Source organism: Erpetoichthys calabaricus, chromosome 4 (genome assembly GCF_900747795.2).
Source record: "Erpetoichthys calabaricus chromosome 4, fErpCal1.3, whole genome shotgun sequence".
Classification (NCBI taxonomy): domain Eukaryota; kingdom Metazoa; phylum Chordata; class Cladistia; order Polypteriformes; family Polypteridae; genus Erpetoichthys; species Erpetoichthys calabaricus.
In genome coordinates, this window is record NC_041397.2 from 244078666 (window position 1) to 244094880 (window position 16215).

A 16215-nucleotide genomic window follows, 5' to 3' on the forward strand; every position below is an offset into this window, starting at 1 on the left:
CGGGAGGCATCCTCGCAGCAGTGAGTGGATGGTGGTTTCGTATATGCGACCTTAGGTTCGAGGTATTTCCTTCTCTCGCAGTCACCTTTTTGTTGCACAATTTGCAAATTGCCTCGTCCGTATTTACCGCCTCTCCCTTCTCGTTCGATCGAAACCTGAAATACTGCCAAACTGCAGAAGTTGTGTTCTTTTTCGAGACCAGGTCACTTGGTGCGCGACTCGCCATCTTTCCCCACCTCTCTCTTTCTCCTCCACGCTGTCACGTGATGACAACCACGCATACGCATTTTTAGGCATTAAATAAATTATATTTAATATTTAATCCTTGTCTCCCATATAAGTGCATTGTTTTTATGACAGTATAACGGTATTGAAACTGATACCGTTGCTATTTTTAGATCCCGCGGGATACCATATTATCGTATTACCGCCCAAGCCTAGTGTGCACAAAACGTGCTCATTTTATTGTTCATAAGGAGTGGATTCACTTGACCCATAACCAGTCCCTGTTGTTTCTGGTGTCCCATGCACTGGCAAAGGTTTTTTTTAAGTTGTCAATGTTGAGGGCTTGCCAGACCTTGTCATCTGTGGGAGACATCTTGCCAAGACAGAATTCAAGGTACACGTTGACTTAGTTAGGAGGAATATCCAACGGTGTGTTGATCTCTAATGTTACAAATTCAGTTAATAGTATCATACTTGATTTTTGTTGTTTTCGGCATCCTTGTTCTGAAACTAGCCTGTCAGGTCCTAGTGATGTGTTGCATTTTAAGTGAAAGTGTCCTGTTCAAACTTTCCAGCTTTTGCAAAGAAGTTTTATATTTTTGATTCAGACAAGTCATTTACTAAAATGATGCATCATGCTGTATTCATTTGTGCAAACTTTATTGTGCTTTTACAACATTTGATTGTTTTAGGACTGTTGATATATGACCCCATGGTGGGTTATACAGTTAGGATGTCACAAAAAATTGCTTATCCTACTGCTATGCAACATTAAGTCTTCAGTGGTAAAACTTACACTTTTGGAAGCCTGACATGAATAGTAAAATGGAAGATTTACTTATTTTGGCAATTCTTTTTAACATGAGACAGATAGCAAGAATAAGAAAAATGTTATTCTACAGTTAGCATCATATGTATTGTTGCAGAGGGTAGAATGAACCCAATTGAACGTCATTAAAATCTTCATCCATTTCTTGAATTGGGCCAATGTCTTTAGCATTGAAGACATGCAGACCCTATATGGCAAGCCATTTTACATTTGTCTCGTGTGAATTTCTGTTTTTCATATTTATGGCTACATTTTTGAATTGCATATCTCTCTAATTCCATTTGACTCTTGAAAATGATTTGAAATATGTCTTTTTATATGTATACATGTATATGTATATATGTATATTTAAAGTGTAATTTTGATTTGTCAGAGTGTAATTATAATTAGTGAAAGGAAAGCATGTTAAAATGGTTTGCCATATGCACTAGAATCCATAGAGAATAGTTGAGGCTTACAATGTATAGTGAACGAACTGGCGCCAAAAGAGAGCACTGCCTGTAGTTTTATTCATTGGTTGGAATTAATCACATTTATTAGTCTAAGGTGGGGAGGGATGATGAGAATCATAACTTATATTCTTCTCTACTACTAAACTACAAGTTGTGCCTTCTGTCTAACACATTTTTGTTGTGTTGTTTATCCAACTGATCTGTCACACTAAGGACAACTCCATAAATGGTTTATACTAGTGGTTCTCAAAATGTTTCAAAGGTAGGGATTTAACCTGTTCATCCATAATAACCCTGCAACCTGACGGCATTGAGATTGTAAAAGTGGCATGCATCATCTAAGACAAGGAATTAAGGAATTGTATTTGCCAGGTTCAGATTCTTCGGGCACAACCCGCACAATGATAGTGGTTAATTGATGTAGAGAGAGACTAAAGTCTGAAGAAGTGTCAAGAGAAAGTACAATAGCTACAGACAAGTTAGTGCAGAACAGAAAGGAGTGAAATTAAAATAAAATGTGGCAATGTCTGAAAGAAAGTCGGATAGTGTGCTCACAGAGGTAGTTTTGGATGCATTTCTCATAACTGTAACAGTCAGAAGTCAATTTAAGAGTCAGACTTTTAGAAATAAATGACTATATTTACACATCGAGGTCAAAGTAATTTCTCTCTATTATAAAAAAAAAAAAAATCTTGGAAGGAGACGATACGTGATTTTCTCGGAGACACTTTAACGTCCCGTGAGACAAAAGGACAGCTGCTATACAGGCTTTTAAATGATCAACGCACAGCACGACAAGCAGAACACGCAGCTCGGCCAGCAGCTGATACAACCATGTCTCCTTAGCGTGCGTCCAGCACCACCCCCCTTCACAATGCAAGCGGCAGAGATGCGAAGTGGCTGGCATGTAGTGCGCCCCCATGGCGGGTGGGCAAGCTAAGCGAGTAAGGGGCAAAGCCCCCTAGTTGTTCTAAAATTATGACTTTTGCCTGCAGACTAATTGACTTACACTTGTAGACTACTCGTGGTGGTCCACAGACCACCCTTGAGAACCACTGATCTGTATAGCTAACAGTGTTACAGATATTTTCACAGAACCTTTGTCAGAAGTTGTTAAAATTAAAAATTGTTGTGGGCCATCAGACTATTAATACTGTCAAAAATGTAAGTGTGATAGGAAATTTTGTAACTTGATAATAGCAGACTACTTTCAATTTTTTCAGTACGCTCTATATTCTTGGAGAAATTAATTATTTTATTTGTGCCTTTTATTTTAATTTAGTGATGATCATGGCTTTAGCCCACTTCACTGGGCTTGTCGAGAAGGCAGATCAAATGTTGTAGATATGCTTATTATGAGAGGAGCTCGAATCAATGTGATGAACCGTGGAGATGACACTCCTCTTCATCTTGCATCTAGCCATGGTCATCGTGACATTGTCAGCAAGGTAACTTCTTTTCATTGTAATCCACTATAATGGCGGACTCATGAAGTCTGTTCACCTATGAAAATAACAAGGAAAGTATGGCATAATTTATTAGGCAATAGAAAAGGAACTATTTGTATAAAGTTGTACTCATTGCCTAATATTGTTAGAATTTTGCCAGACTGTAGTTGTAGTAGATTGTATCTAAAAATGCAAAAGGTGCAGGTTAATGTGTCCACCTTGTAAAAGGATTTTGGTGATTATTGTACACTTTGTCTTCCAGTTAATACAGTGTAAAGCAGACTGCAATGCAGTAAATGAACATGGTAATACACCTCTCCATTATGCATGCTTCTGGGGACAAGAACAGGTTGCTGAGGTAAGCATTCCAATATTTCAAATCAAATGGGGTAGGTGGCATGATACATACATTATTTACTATTACTTGTTAAAAGCTAGGGAATATATGATCACTGTAAACCTATCTAAAATATGTTTAATGTCTAAAATATGTTTAATCAAAAAAGAAGAAAAACATAGTTTATAAACGGCTTGCCTATTGTACATGTTATAATGTCAGTAGTACCTGGAAAAATTCAACAATAGACTGCACATTCAGGAGTTAAAATGTAGTTCTTCATAAATGTATTTTATTTCTCAGCATTTATCATATCACCTTTGATAGGATTTGCTGGCTAATGGTGCACAAGTTAGTATCTGCAATAAATACGGAGAAACACCACTGGACAAAGCAAAGCCACACCTCCAGGAACGTCTTAAAGGTAAGGTCTTATCAGTGTAAAACTGAATATGATGTAAAGTCTTCTTATAATATTCAGTAATCCATCATCAGACCTATTTAAATATTTCATGGGCGTATTGCATTTATTTATTTATGTGTGTAGACCTTGCATGCTGTCATGACACATTTAATAAAATCATTTGCAATCCACTATTATGAAACGAAGTATTGTATTTACTGTATGTAGTAGTGGATTTAAAGAGAAGAATCTTCAGAACAGCCCCCTCCATGCTGCAAGTGTAAATAAATAGCAATTAATAATGAGGAAGCCGGTTTACAATGCCAAGATTAATCACAGTCATAATTATCTTCACTCTTCACAAAAAAACTCCTTGTTTTTTTTTTTATTAACATAAATGTATTGTGTGATTCTTTGCCTTGCGATCATTAAGCTGGACCATAAACTAATCATCACAAATTTTGATGTAGAGCCACAAAGTTATTCTTTAACTTATTCAGTCTTTTTGGCATATTTTATGGGTGTTGGTGTGTGTGAGTATTTATTCTGTTCACCATTAAAATCGCAACACCAAAAACAACGTAATATAACAAAGGGGTGTTTATGTATCAAATTACCTGTGAAACATAATGTAGAAGTACCACTTGATCATGTATGATGCATATGGAATGTACAACAATCAGTATTTCGTTTATCTACCTCAGGCCAAAATAACTGCTTATATGCGGTCTGGCAAGGACTGGAAGATATGTTAGTTTGTGTTTGTAGAAGGGCACTTCATGCAGACTGTATACATGCCCAAAGTTCATCCGTTTTAATTGTTAGTGGTGCACAATGAAGGGCAGGAAGAAGTGGTACATGTTAGTCATCTAGGAACAGTACGAGGTTTGTGCCACGTGTGGTTGACTGTTGTCCTGTTAGAATATGGCACCAGGGAACCTCAGCTGATAGGGTGTTACCTTTGCTTCAAGAACCTCTGTTACTTATTGCTGACTGGTCAAGGTATGTAAGTACAGGAGTGAAATCCAATGGCATCCCACAGCATAACATGTGCTGCTGGGCCCATATGGCATTACAAAATGCGTTCCTTCAGGAGCCTTTCATCATGGTGTCACCATACACAGATCTTCCCACCATTGGGCTGTAAGGTGAATCATGTATCATCCAAAAACACAGTGTCATCCTGCTGTTCTTGCGACCAGATAAAAATGTAGTGCAATTCTAAAATGACAAAATGCATATGCACTGAAATATGAGAAATAAAAAGTGTTCCATTGGGGTCAGCAAAGTACTTATACAAAGCAGAAAGAGTCACCATTGATGATGGCACTGTCTTTGTATGTATTTTTGTATGTATGCATATCAAATAAAATTTTCTGTTGGGATTGATAAAGTTTGTCTAATCTAATATATAGTACATCTATGTATGGTTCCAAATCATTGCAACCATTGGATTTTATTATGTAGACTGTCTTGACCTTTTCTCTTCTCAGCTGTAACAACAAAGAATGTTAGAGGGAATGTGGTAATAAGCCTCACTGGCATTACCAGCAACTAAATAAAATTAGTTTAGTGTCCTCTGCAGTGTTATGAGAGAGGCATTTGTTTGGAAATAAAAGGAAAAAAAAGGTATAAAGAAAGGAAACTTGCTTTTTTTTTTTTTTTTTTTTTTTAGTGTAGAGAGATGTCTTTGCTGACGATATGAGCACCTTTTGGGGAGCGTCACGGCTAGTCTTGTGTAGACTGGAGAGACAGTCCTGCCATTGACCGGCCGGGATGGCACTGTCGGTCCTCCACTCCTGGGCATGCCTCCCGCGACCTCATAACTTTATACGTACAAAAGAACGTGCGAAGAACATTAATATTAGTTTACCGCAGTTTAGAAAAGGGATCCCGTGTTTGCAGTTGTTTTTGCTGTAGCTCAGGGAAGGAGAAAAAAAAATTTAAAAGTGCTTACTTTCACTTAAGGCAGAAGCGCAGTCTGCGTCTCAAAGGCCAGCACAGCTAGCACGCGCCGGCTGCTTGACTTTTTATAATAATTATGTGGGACAGGAGGCGACACTTTTCGAAGATGCGTTCACGTCATCACGTAGCCGTGGAGGGATGATGTAGAACAGTTTAATTGGTCAGCGCGAGGGCGCCAAATACAAAAAGGAATTACGGCCTCTAGAGGCCTGACTAGATCTGACTAGATCTTGTTAGAGAAAGGTACTTGGTAGAAGAGCGATTTGAATTTACCAAGCACTACTGCTTGTGCTGTGATTATTGTAAATATATTTTTCTTCTTGTATATATAAATATCTCTGGATTAACTATGGTGGAGGTATTTATTGGGTTGTGGTTATTGGTGCAGTTTATTTTTGTATATGTTACGGCCAAAACCCGAAGTTCAGCCAGTTCCCGAATTGACCGGCCATTTCGCATTTTGGCCGCGAGGTGTGGCCAAAGTCCGAAGTACTAGAAATGACCAGCATATATGCTACTTTGGCCAGCCATTTCGCGAAGTGGCGAGAACTCCCTGGTCAAAATCCGATGTGCTGATGTAAGACTGTCCGCTCAAGGTGCGAAGATGCTTAAAAATTTTCAGATGCAGATTCAGAAGTGAGTTTTCCATTCTGCACGAGAAACTGCTCAAGGCGGGTCTTGTTCAGCAAAGCGGACGCCACTTGAGACGGCCTTCCCCTCGCCCAAACACTAACCTTAAGGTCAATAAAATAGGTCCCTGATGTTAAGTCACTATTTTATTGCTAAAATGATAACAGAAATGTGAAATCTACTTATATACCTGATCTTAATTATTGTGAAACAACCAAGTGGCGTCCGCTTTCTGAACATGAGCCACCAAGGCTACACTCAACGCAATTGCACTACTAAGTGCGCAATAAATCGCTGCTCGTGCCTTTTTCCTTCCGACTTTGGCCGATTGCCCCATGCCATTTCGCAAACTGGCTGGCCAAATCACGAAATTGAGGAAAAGATCGGACATTGGCCGGTCAATTTACAGCGACATTGGCCATTTCCCGATTTGGCCGGACATTTCCCGCTTTGGCCAATTTCGGGTTTTGGCCGTAACATATATACACCTTTTTTTTTTTTTTACTTTTGAATATTTTTGGGTGAATCCTGTAGTATACACTGTTTGAAGGAGCAGCTTCCTGACTTGGATCACTGTGGAGGAAGACAGCTTCACATTTTGCTTTTGTGTGTGTATATGTGTATGTAAAAAATATATATATATAATATAATATAATATGGGTTTCACTAGTTTGTGTGTATTTTATTTTTTCATTTGGGACTTTCAGGCAGCATTGTAAATACTGTATATAGTCATCATTTTTGGGCTCCATTTAATTACTGTTTTTGTGTGTCCTTTGCGGTATTGGACTGTGTATCGATATATAAATTCTGCAGAACATTATTTTTGTTTTTCTTTAAGTGCACCTGTAAGTAAAACCTCACTTTATTTTTCAAAAAACCCAACCCTTTTTGTGTCCGTCTATCCCTGTCTTACACCATCATCCTGATCACGCTCTGTCCCACATACTAGACACCTGGAGTGTAGGCTGGTGACACCAATTCCCAGTACACGGGGTGTCACATTTTGGTGGCAGTGGTGGGATTCGATCAGGTATGGTAAAAATGAGACAGTATTTTTGATTTTGGAGTACGGACAAAGACAGTTTTTGGCAGAATGGCTCCAAAGAAGCCTCAAGGAGTTGGCACTCCAATCTCTCAGGAGGCGTGGGTTCGAATCCCACCGCTGCCACCAAAATGTGGCAATGCGGGTACACTGCATGCTCCTGTCTGCTGTCCGGGATCCCTTAAACCCAACACCGTCGGTAATGCTACCGATCAACTAGGCAGTGACGCATCAACAATGGAGCAAGGGGATGGTGTATAAAAGTGCCAAGTGCTTTTATTAAAAACCAAACAAAACAACAAGCAAAAACAAAGTGTCAAAATAAAGTAGTGCAGTGCATCAAAGATCATTAAATAAATAATCCATGAAAATGGAGGTGAAATTGTGGAGGTTAAAAATCTATTTGAAAAATCTTTAAAACAACGAGGTTAAAACCATGCAGAAAGCAGTCTTTTAAAAACAAAGGCCGGTGATTTTTTATCTGGTAGCTCCCCTGCTTCCCATGTGGGCTTCTCAATAGGGGAGTCGCCCTACCTGCAGCTGGCCTTCTCTCCACTGTCCTACTGTTTGGTTCGCCTTACTGATCCCTGGCTCCGATAGGCCCCACCAAACAGTGACTTGGGATTCCCCAACGTCCAGGGCTCTCACACTGGAGAAATCCACGTCCCAAGTCCTGACTGCCGCCGCCTTCCGCGGCCTTATGTGGAGAGTCATCTGCCCTTCATCACTGGTCACTCCCGCTCCATGATCACTCAGCAGGAGCCACCACCACTACTACTACTACTCCCCGGGTGTCGGCCCAACACCCAGGCTCACAGTTCAGCTGCATGCGAGCCTGCACTCGCTCGCTCGCTTTCCCGCACTGACTTTTTCTCTCTCACTCTCTCTCCACGGCTTCCTGCCTTCTCCTGCAACCTCCGTTTCTTTCAGTCTCTTTCTTTTCATCCTTCTTTTCCTTATAGCTGACTCGTGCTTCTATTTATCAAGAGGGCATGGCAGCTGTGGCAAATCAGCAGCCCCAGGAACAATCACAGATCCGGATGGTTTCTCACCTGTGCACTTAGGTGAGAAACGCCCACATCGTAAATCACCCAGAGAACCGCTTCAGCCACACAACCACCACGCCCCCTCACCAAGCTGCGAGTGCAGTGCTTATTTATTTAAAACTAGCCTTTGATGGGAGCTGTGGACCCGCTATACCACAGGGAAGCATTAAGGGGAAGAGCAGCCTTAAAGTGGATACACATCTTTGGACAATGCATTGTCATTTAGTTTTGATGTTTCTAAAGTTGGTTTTCTTCTGGGTATAGCATGTAGAGTCCTGTTCTAGCTGGACATCCAGCAGACGTAGCAATAGCATCTGCCTCTTGCCGGTGGAAAAAGTGGAAAGCTTATGAAAGTACTAGTAGAGTAGACAGAGACCAGCATATGTAACATAAAGTATTTTTCTTTTGGCAATAAGCCATGTCTTGGTAGAATTAATGAAAGTGTGTGTGTTGTGTTTTTTTTTTTTTTTTTGCCATTCCAAATTTAGCCTCAACAAGTAAAAGGCTGGTGGAAGTGTACTGTATAATTCATTTCCACAGTACACCATGTCCATTAACCTCACCAGAAAAAAAACTACTGGTTTAAGTAGAACTAAATGGCTCTGTAATTTAGTTAAGATATCTCCTAGGTGTTTCACATGGGTTGGATGCAAGGGGACTGGTCAATGACAGGAGACCTGGGGCAGATAGTGTTAAATCCAGATAGAACTGTATATGTTGGCTGACATGGGAGTACTTATCAATCCCCAGAGAGAAGCTAGAGCATGTTTAGGTGAAAATTCATTTTTCTCTGCCCTGCGCAGCTTGTTACTACTGTAGCTCAAACCAGAAGTAGCAGTTAAAGCAGCAAGAAATTAAGGTTCTGATATCTCCTTATTTCTAGAACAAATATATTAAAATGTAGAAATTGATGGCATATTATGGAATGTGATCGGATCTTTTTCAAGTTTTTGACTTGCACGTGAAATAGTAGTGTGCTTCAGGAATTCTATGTTTGAGACTGTACTTGACCAAAGAATGGATACAGTACATTTCCAATATAGAGGTCTTCAAAGGTGCAGACCCTTGACGATTTCCTTGAAGGTTAAAAGGGGCTGGAATATATAATCATATAAGCATTGAAGCAGCCAACAATGCAATTTCTGCCTTAAAAAATATTTCTAAAATAGAAATTAGAATGTTGTAAGGATATTAATTTTAATAGTATTAATTCTCTAATCTAAACAAAAGTAAAATAACTGCCTATTAACATCTTGTTTGATGCTTTCTGTCATGTAATAGAAATTAAATTTGAATAAATATTTGCATTTTCTTGTAATTATGACTCCTACATATCTGAAAGATTCTGGGATGATTAACAAAGTGGTCTAATTTAATATGTTGGGCAAGAGAGCTGAGTAGGAAGTACAGTTATTCAAATTTGAACTCATCAATGTTTCCCGACTTTATCCTCTAATTTAACACGTGATTTTTTGGAAGTTATGGGGATAGGACCTATTAATTAATATCTCAGTCAAGGAATGTATCAGTCATTGGTAACATGCATTCATTATCAGCAGACTGTGCGAAGCATAGTGCAGTTCATTTTAAAACTGTGCATTGTGTATGTCTTTCAATTAAAATGGATTTAAAATACATCAAGGATTGGACGTTGCTTGTCAATAATGTCTTTAAGCACTGGGCTTGATAGATTATCATCATCAAACTACTGTACTTGCAAATGAAGGCACCAATCTACTCTATCTAACTAAGATGAAAACAATGCTTTAAATTGTATCTAAAACTATAAAAATCATTTTCTTTGTGAAGAAAAGTGCAGAAGTGTTTTCAATATTTGGCCAGAATGACTACTGTAATTCTAAATTAGGTCTGTCAGGAATCTGTGTTATTTTTTTCTTCTTCTTGAGACAGTTCTGTTCATATAGTTCTCTGAATTGGGCGGGGAAGTGAATTTAAATGTTGATTAGGAAGGTGCATAAGTGTAATGTGATTGAAATCAACAAACATGTAGAAAAAACAAAAATATTGACAGGTAATCAGAACTGTTATAGACTCTTCCCTCCTCAAGGAAGTTCTTGGCTTCAACACATTTCTGTTACTTCTTATCTAATGGCTTAAAGTAGACTTGTAAAGAAGCTTGTGGAAATGCACAGGGAGCCCCCATTGAAGTTATCACTTCCGCACTGCCAAAACGTCAAACATGAATCTCTGATGCAAAAAAAAAAAACAAAAAACAAAAAAAACAACTAGGATGAAATGTCAAGAGGTTATGAAGTTTTGCTAGCTATTGTTGGACCAGTACAGACCAGAACACAGAAGCTTTGACATGCACTAGCATCTGGTGAACTCAACAGTACATCTAAGGGTATGGTTCCCTTGTGCCTGCTTCAATTCCTATAACATTTGAGTTGCCAATTTACCAAAAAACTACTAAAATAGATGTTAGCTCATTGTTCATATTATACATTTTTTTTCTAAGCTGATGCTCTATGCCCTGTTTTATTTCTACCCTTGTTAAGAATTTGTGAGCTTGTGTGAACATGGTAAGTAACACAAATGCAACCCCAGCCAAATTACATGGCCCTCAGTCTTAAGCATACTGACTATACCTTCTATATATAAATGAAATCACTAGTCATTACACTTATAATTTTGGTACGTTAAGCAATGCATAAATGCTGAATTTGAATATTCAGGTTTGTTTTCTTTCTTTCTTTCTTTCTTTCTTTCTTTCTTTCTTTCTTTCTTTCTTTCTTTCTTTCTAATTCATTTTGTCCTGAGTATCATAAAAGTAATTATATATTAAAAAAACATAAATGTGTATAGCCACACAAAAAGACACCCATTACAAGGCAGTATACATATAAAACTTCATGAAATATGACAACAAAATAATTATTTCTTATATTATTATGAGGACAAGGCTCATGGAGAATATTCCTTGGCAAAATGTAGGAGGATGTATGGTGGTTACATTTCTTAAATGAGTAGGTTTCATACGGGTGAGTAAGCAAGAATGCTTTATAGCAAGGTTCGCTTGGAATGCTGTTGTGTCTAAAAACAATAATAATAACAACGAAGTCAAAAGTGCATAGTAAACCAGGGGAAATCAAGTTTGAGGTTTTGCCTAACCTAACAGAAAATGGTTTATAGATTTAAGCTAAAGAATTCCTGACTCCTGAATAGGAAATGTCCGCTAAATAAAGAAAATACAAATGTATTATAGATTTCAGCTGTCAAGACACTGCAGCATTTACAGAGGAAAGCCAACGATCAATGATATAGAAGAGATGTCAAGAGTTAATAGTTGTAATTCAGCTGTTTAGAAAATACTTTTCTGAATATTTTTTCAGTAAGTTTTTAGAAGACTACAGCATGTGAGCTCAGTCACAAATCATATAAGATTTGTTACAGTGTCTTGCCAATATTGCTGTATGCAGAATATTTGCTCACTTATTTTGAATTAGCCTGATATGCATGTTATTTTATTCAGAGTGTTACTAAGTGACCAGTGCAGAATAAATGATCACATCTCTTCAATACTCTATAGCATGTTGGGGGACTACTCATTTTGTACTTAATGGTTTGTGCAATATTTACAGTATACCATAAATGTCAACAGGCAAATGTCTGCGGCATAAAAATGGAAACAATTCTAAAAACTATGTTCATTCTGTAGTTTCTCCGTTTCACAGAACCATCCTAGTATATAGTAATTTATGTCTGATTAACACAGTTTGTCACACAGCATTATTAATTCCAATATTTATATTAATTATTATCCATACAGAATAATTGAAAGGACAGTTGCAAAACAATTGTGTATTCAATAATATACAATACATTTAACACTTCATGTTGATTAGGATAGATTTGCAAGCAGTGAATTGAACCAGTGCCAGCATTGTTTGTAGCAATAGCAAATTATTTTTGTAAATGTGTTTTTTTTTCACATATAATAGAAAATATACAACAAGACTAATAAAGCAGTGAAAGCACTTACTTATATAAAAAAAAAAAAAAAAGAAAACCCAGAGATGGGTTTTAGATTATTTGTTGTAAATAAACTCCCAATACATCACTGAAGAGGCCAATATTGTTTACTATTAAACATCTTGAAGAAAACTGAGTAGTACAGCATTTGGTTCCTGTACTTTAACTTTTAGCTTCTGTTTCAAGTAAAAGGTAAATTATTTAGTGCAAATAAAGCTACATTTAAAACAACAAAGTAATCAGGCACCATACAATCTTTTATTTATATTTATTTATTTATTTATATATAATATATAGAGAGAGGGAGGTTGGGAACATGCACTAATAGTACATTGCTGCAACCACCACATGACAAACCACCTGGATTGGGACCCAAGTGAAGCGGGTGATACCTCAGCACCACACTGGAACAGTGTGAGGTTTTGTACAGTGGCTGGAGTGCCATTCCTGCCACCAACCCCCAAGTTTTTACTGCAAATTGTAGGACCTGCTTTCAGGGCTGGATGCAGATTAAAGTCATACCCAGGATGAGGCAATTGTATGTTAAGGACCTTTGCTCAAGGGCCCAAAGGAGTAGATACATCGTACTGAATTTCTTTAATGCATAAACTAAAAAAAACAAACTTTTTTTCAGTAATTTAGTAAAATATTTTAGGATACATTTCCTCTAATACCTTTAACATTGCACTTGTAAATAACAGTAACAGAAAAAACACACCACAATTTTGTTGTTTAATGTGACTGGTTTCTTTTAGCCATCTTGAGTATGCACCAGTATTTCCAAGTCTATGGTCCTGAGTCAAGTAGTGGCAGCAATTTTGAAAAACATTCACCACGTTAGAAGACTGTCTCATTAATTGAAGCATTTCCATAATTTAGCTGTCAGTTGCTTCTTTCTAAGGAAAATTATGAACAAATTATTGCAGAATTTTATGCAAGATACCTTTTATTGTCACTGTACGATGCAATGAAATATCTATATATATATAATTCACTAAGCAGCCGACCATGGGATACGCACGACAGAGCCACGCCCGCCAACTCACAGAGCTCCGCCAACCAACAATTCACTAAGCAGCCGACCATGGCACGCAAGACAGAGACCATGGGATACGCACAACAGAGCCACTCCCGCCAACTCACAGAGCCCCGCCCACCAACTCTAAGACCATGGGATACACACGACAGAGCCCCGCCCGCCAACTCTAACCCTCCTCCCGTGTCATTGGATACGCACGACCGCGTCCACCCTCACAAACTATTTTACACGCTGCATACAGCAATTCCCATCAGCGACAAACATGCTTCTTCTTAGATGGTCCTGCAGGAACAGGGAAAACCTTTGTCTACAAAAACCTGATTAATACCATACTAAGAGCATAGTGTTTTTGTTCACTTGCCCGCCCGCCTGACTGTTACCAGCATTCACCGCAATGTACTAGAGTGTAAAACTATCGCAGCTGCTACCTCACAAACTGTCCTTATTCCCCGGATTTCCCTGACTCCATCAGATTCAAATTTGCCTTTTACTTTTACATGCAGACAATTTCCTGTTAGATTAGCCTTTGCAATGACAATTAATAAGGCACAGGGCCAAACTTTCAAAAAGACATGCCTCTATCTGCCAACTCTAAGACCATTGGATACGCACGACAGAGCCCCGCCCGCCAACTCTAACCCTCCTCCCGCGTCCACCCTCGCTCTCGAGGCATGCACACTGCCTGCTCATGTGCCCGCACACAACACCTCACCAAACATCGCTTCAGTCGCTTTTGTCTCTGCTACAGTCCACATGCACCTCTGAGCCACGTTGACTTTTCATTGTTCGTTTCGGTTCTGGCTGCTTTTCTATATATAATCCACCAAGTCGCCCGACCATGGGATACGAACGACAGAGTCCCGCCCGCCAACTATAACCCTCCTCCCACGTCCACCCTCGCTCTCGAGGCACTGCTTGCTCATGTTACCGCCCCCAACACCTCACCAAACACATCCTCACTCACTTTGGTCTGTGCTACAGTCCACATGCAGCTGTGAGCCATGTTGACTGTTCATTTGCCTACCATGGCCACCGCTTCAAATGTATTTCATGGAAACAACACTTCTTTCAATGTTATACAAATTCCTGCATCAGGTAAGTGTTTGTTTCTATCAGTCGTTTTTTTTCTGGAAAAATACCATACTAAGAGCATAGTGTTTTTGTTGGCTTGCCCGCCCGCCTGACTGTTACCAGCATTCACTGCAATGTACTGGAGTGTAAAACTATCGCAGCTGCTACCACACAAACTATCCTTATTCCCCAGATATCCCTGACCCCATCAGATTCAAATTTGCCTTTTACTTTTACACACAGACAATTTCCTGTTAGATTGGCCTTTGCAATGACAATTAATAAGGCACAGGGCCAAACTTTCAAAAAGATATGCCTGTATCTGCCAAAACCAGTTTTCAGTCACGGACAATTGTATGTTGCTCTCTCCAGAGTTCCATCTTTTCATTCACTCACAGTCGTATCCTCAAACCCACCCCATTTGGTGTTCACCCATCAATAAATAATTATGCGGCGTATGCTACGCCGCGGGTTGGCTAATGTCTAATATTCTATGAAAGAAAACATTTCTAATTTTTCTAATTCCAGACTTCAAGTTCATGTTAGTTTTATTAACTACAGTTCTTGAATAATGATCATAAAATTCTCATATCTGTTTAATCCAATTCAGCGTCAGGCTAGCAGTATTAAGCAAAAGGCAGAAAACAGTCCTGCACATGACGTCAGTGTATCAATGGGCCGACAAATGCTTACACTTGCACTCATGCAAGTCCAGTTCGCATTCGCCTTTTAACCTAACCAGCACTACTTTGAAGGAATAAGAGGAATGCTACACAGTAAACAGTGAGAAAAATAATGTTCTTCATAGGAAACCTTCAAAAGCAGAAGTTAATTTACCAAACATGCATCTTAGTGTAATGTATTTAGAATTCTGAGGCCAGTTTCTTATCAATGTGCAGTGAGGTGCCCTACATCCTTTTTACTAAAGATAACATAAATGAAATAATTTAACTGTAAATGCTAAAATCATCGTTGTCTTTGGTATATTGTACAGTAGGTATAAATATCTTGTTATTGCATTAAAATGTTAGAAAGTAATTGAATTTTAAGTGAGTTGATTTTTGTTTTATTTTCAGGCATTACTAGCTTAAAATTGCATTAAGTACCCACATCATGCTAAAAGATTGGATGATATAAATTCAATTGCTCTTGTGAGAGCAAACTTCCACTCTGTACTGTTATTTATTTTTTTATGATACCATTCTTTTTAATTGTGTGCTTTCTTTTTATTCCAATCAGGTCAGGCAGAGAAACTAGGACAGAGCCTTTCCAAGATCCCATATAAGGATACTTTCTGGAAGGGAACAACTCGAACTCGTCCAAGTAAGATCTTTACACAGTTAAAAAAAAATAAAAACAAAAAATCAAAAACAAATTCTTAGGCATACAGAAAGCAGGCATTGGGTTGTGAATTCAGATCATAATACTTATTAAAGTGGAAGTCCTTTCCACTTACATAGTGTTTTTCTTATTTCACAACTTGTAATGTACTAAGCACTAAGTAAATTAAATATTTGACCGAAGTGATTACATTCAGTGACACGTTCTTCCTAATGAACTAATGAAACAGTGAAGATTGCTTCCATATTTAACATACAAGTGAAGTAAGTATGTAATAATGATGCATGCCATATGTAATTTAAGAGTAATCTAATTATATTAAATATTTATTGGGCTACCACAACCCTCACCAATGAAAGTTGATGGCAAGATGAAAAGCACATTAATTTCA

The 16215-nt window shown here is 38.4% G+C and overlaps 1 protein-coding gene across 1 annotated transcript in view; it reads left to right on the plus strand.

Annotated features, from left to right (window-relative positions):
- ilk (integrin-linked kinase) overlaps positions 1 to 16215 on the plus strand; it is a 53815-nt gene that overhangs the window by 16517 nt on the left and 21083 nt on the right. The window contains exons 3-6 of the mRNA XM_028800523.2: positions 2789 to 2954; positions 3217 to 3312; positions 3619 to 3715; positions 15723 to 15806. Of these exons, the coding sequence (XP_028656356.1) occupies positions 2789 to 2954; positions 3217 to 3312; positions 3619 to 3715; positions 15723 to 15806 (443 nt within the window). The remainder of the gene's footprint in view (positions 1 to 2788; positions 2955 to 3216; positions 3313 to 3618; positions 3716 to 15722; positions 15807 to 16215) is intronic.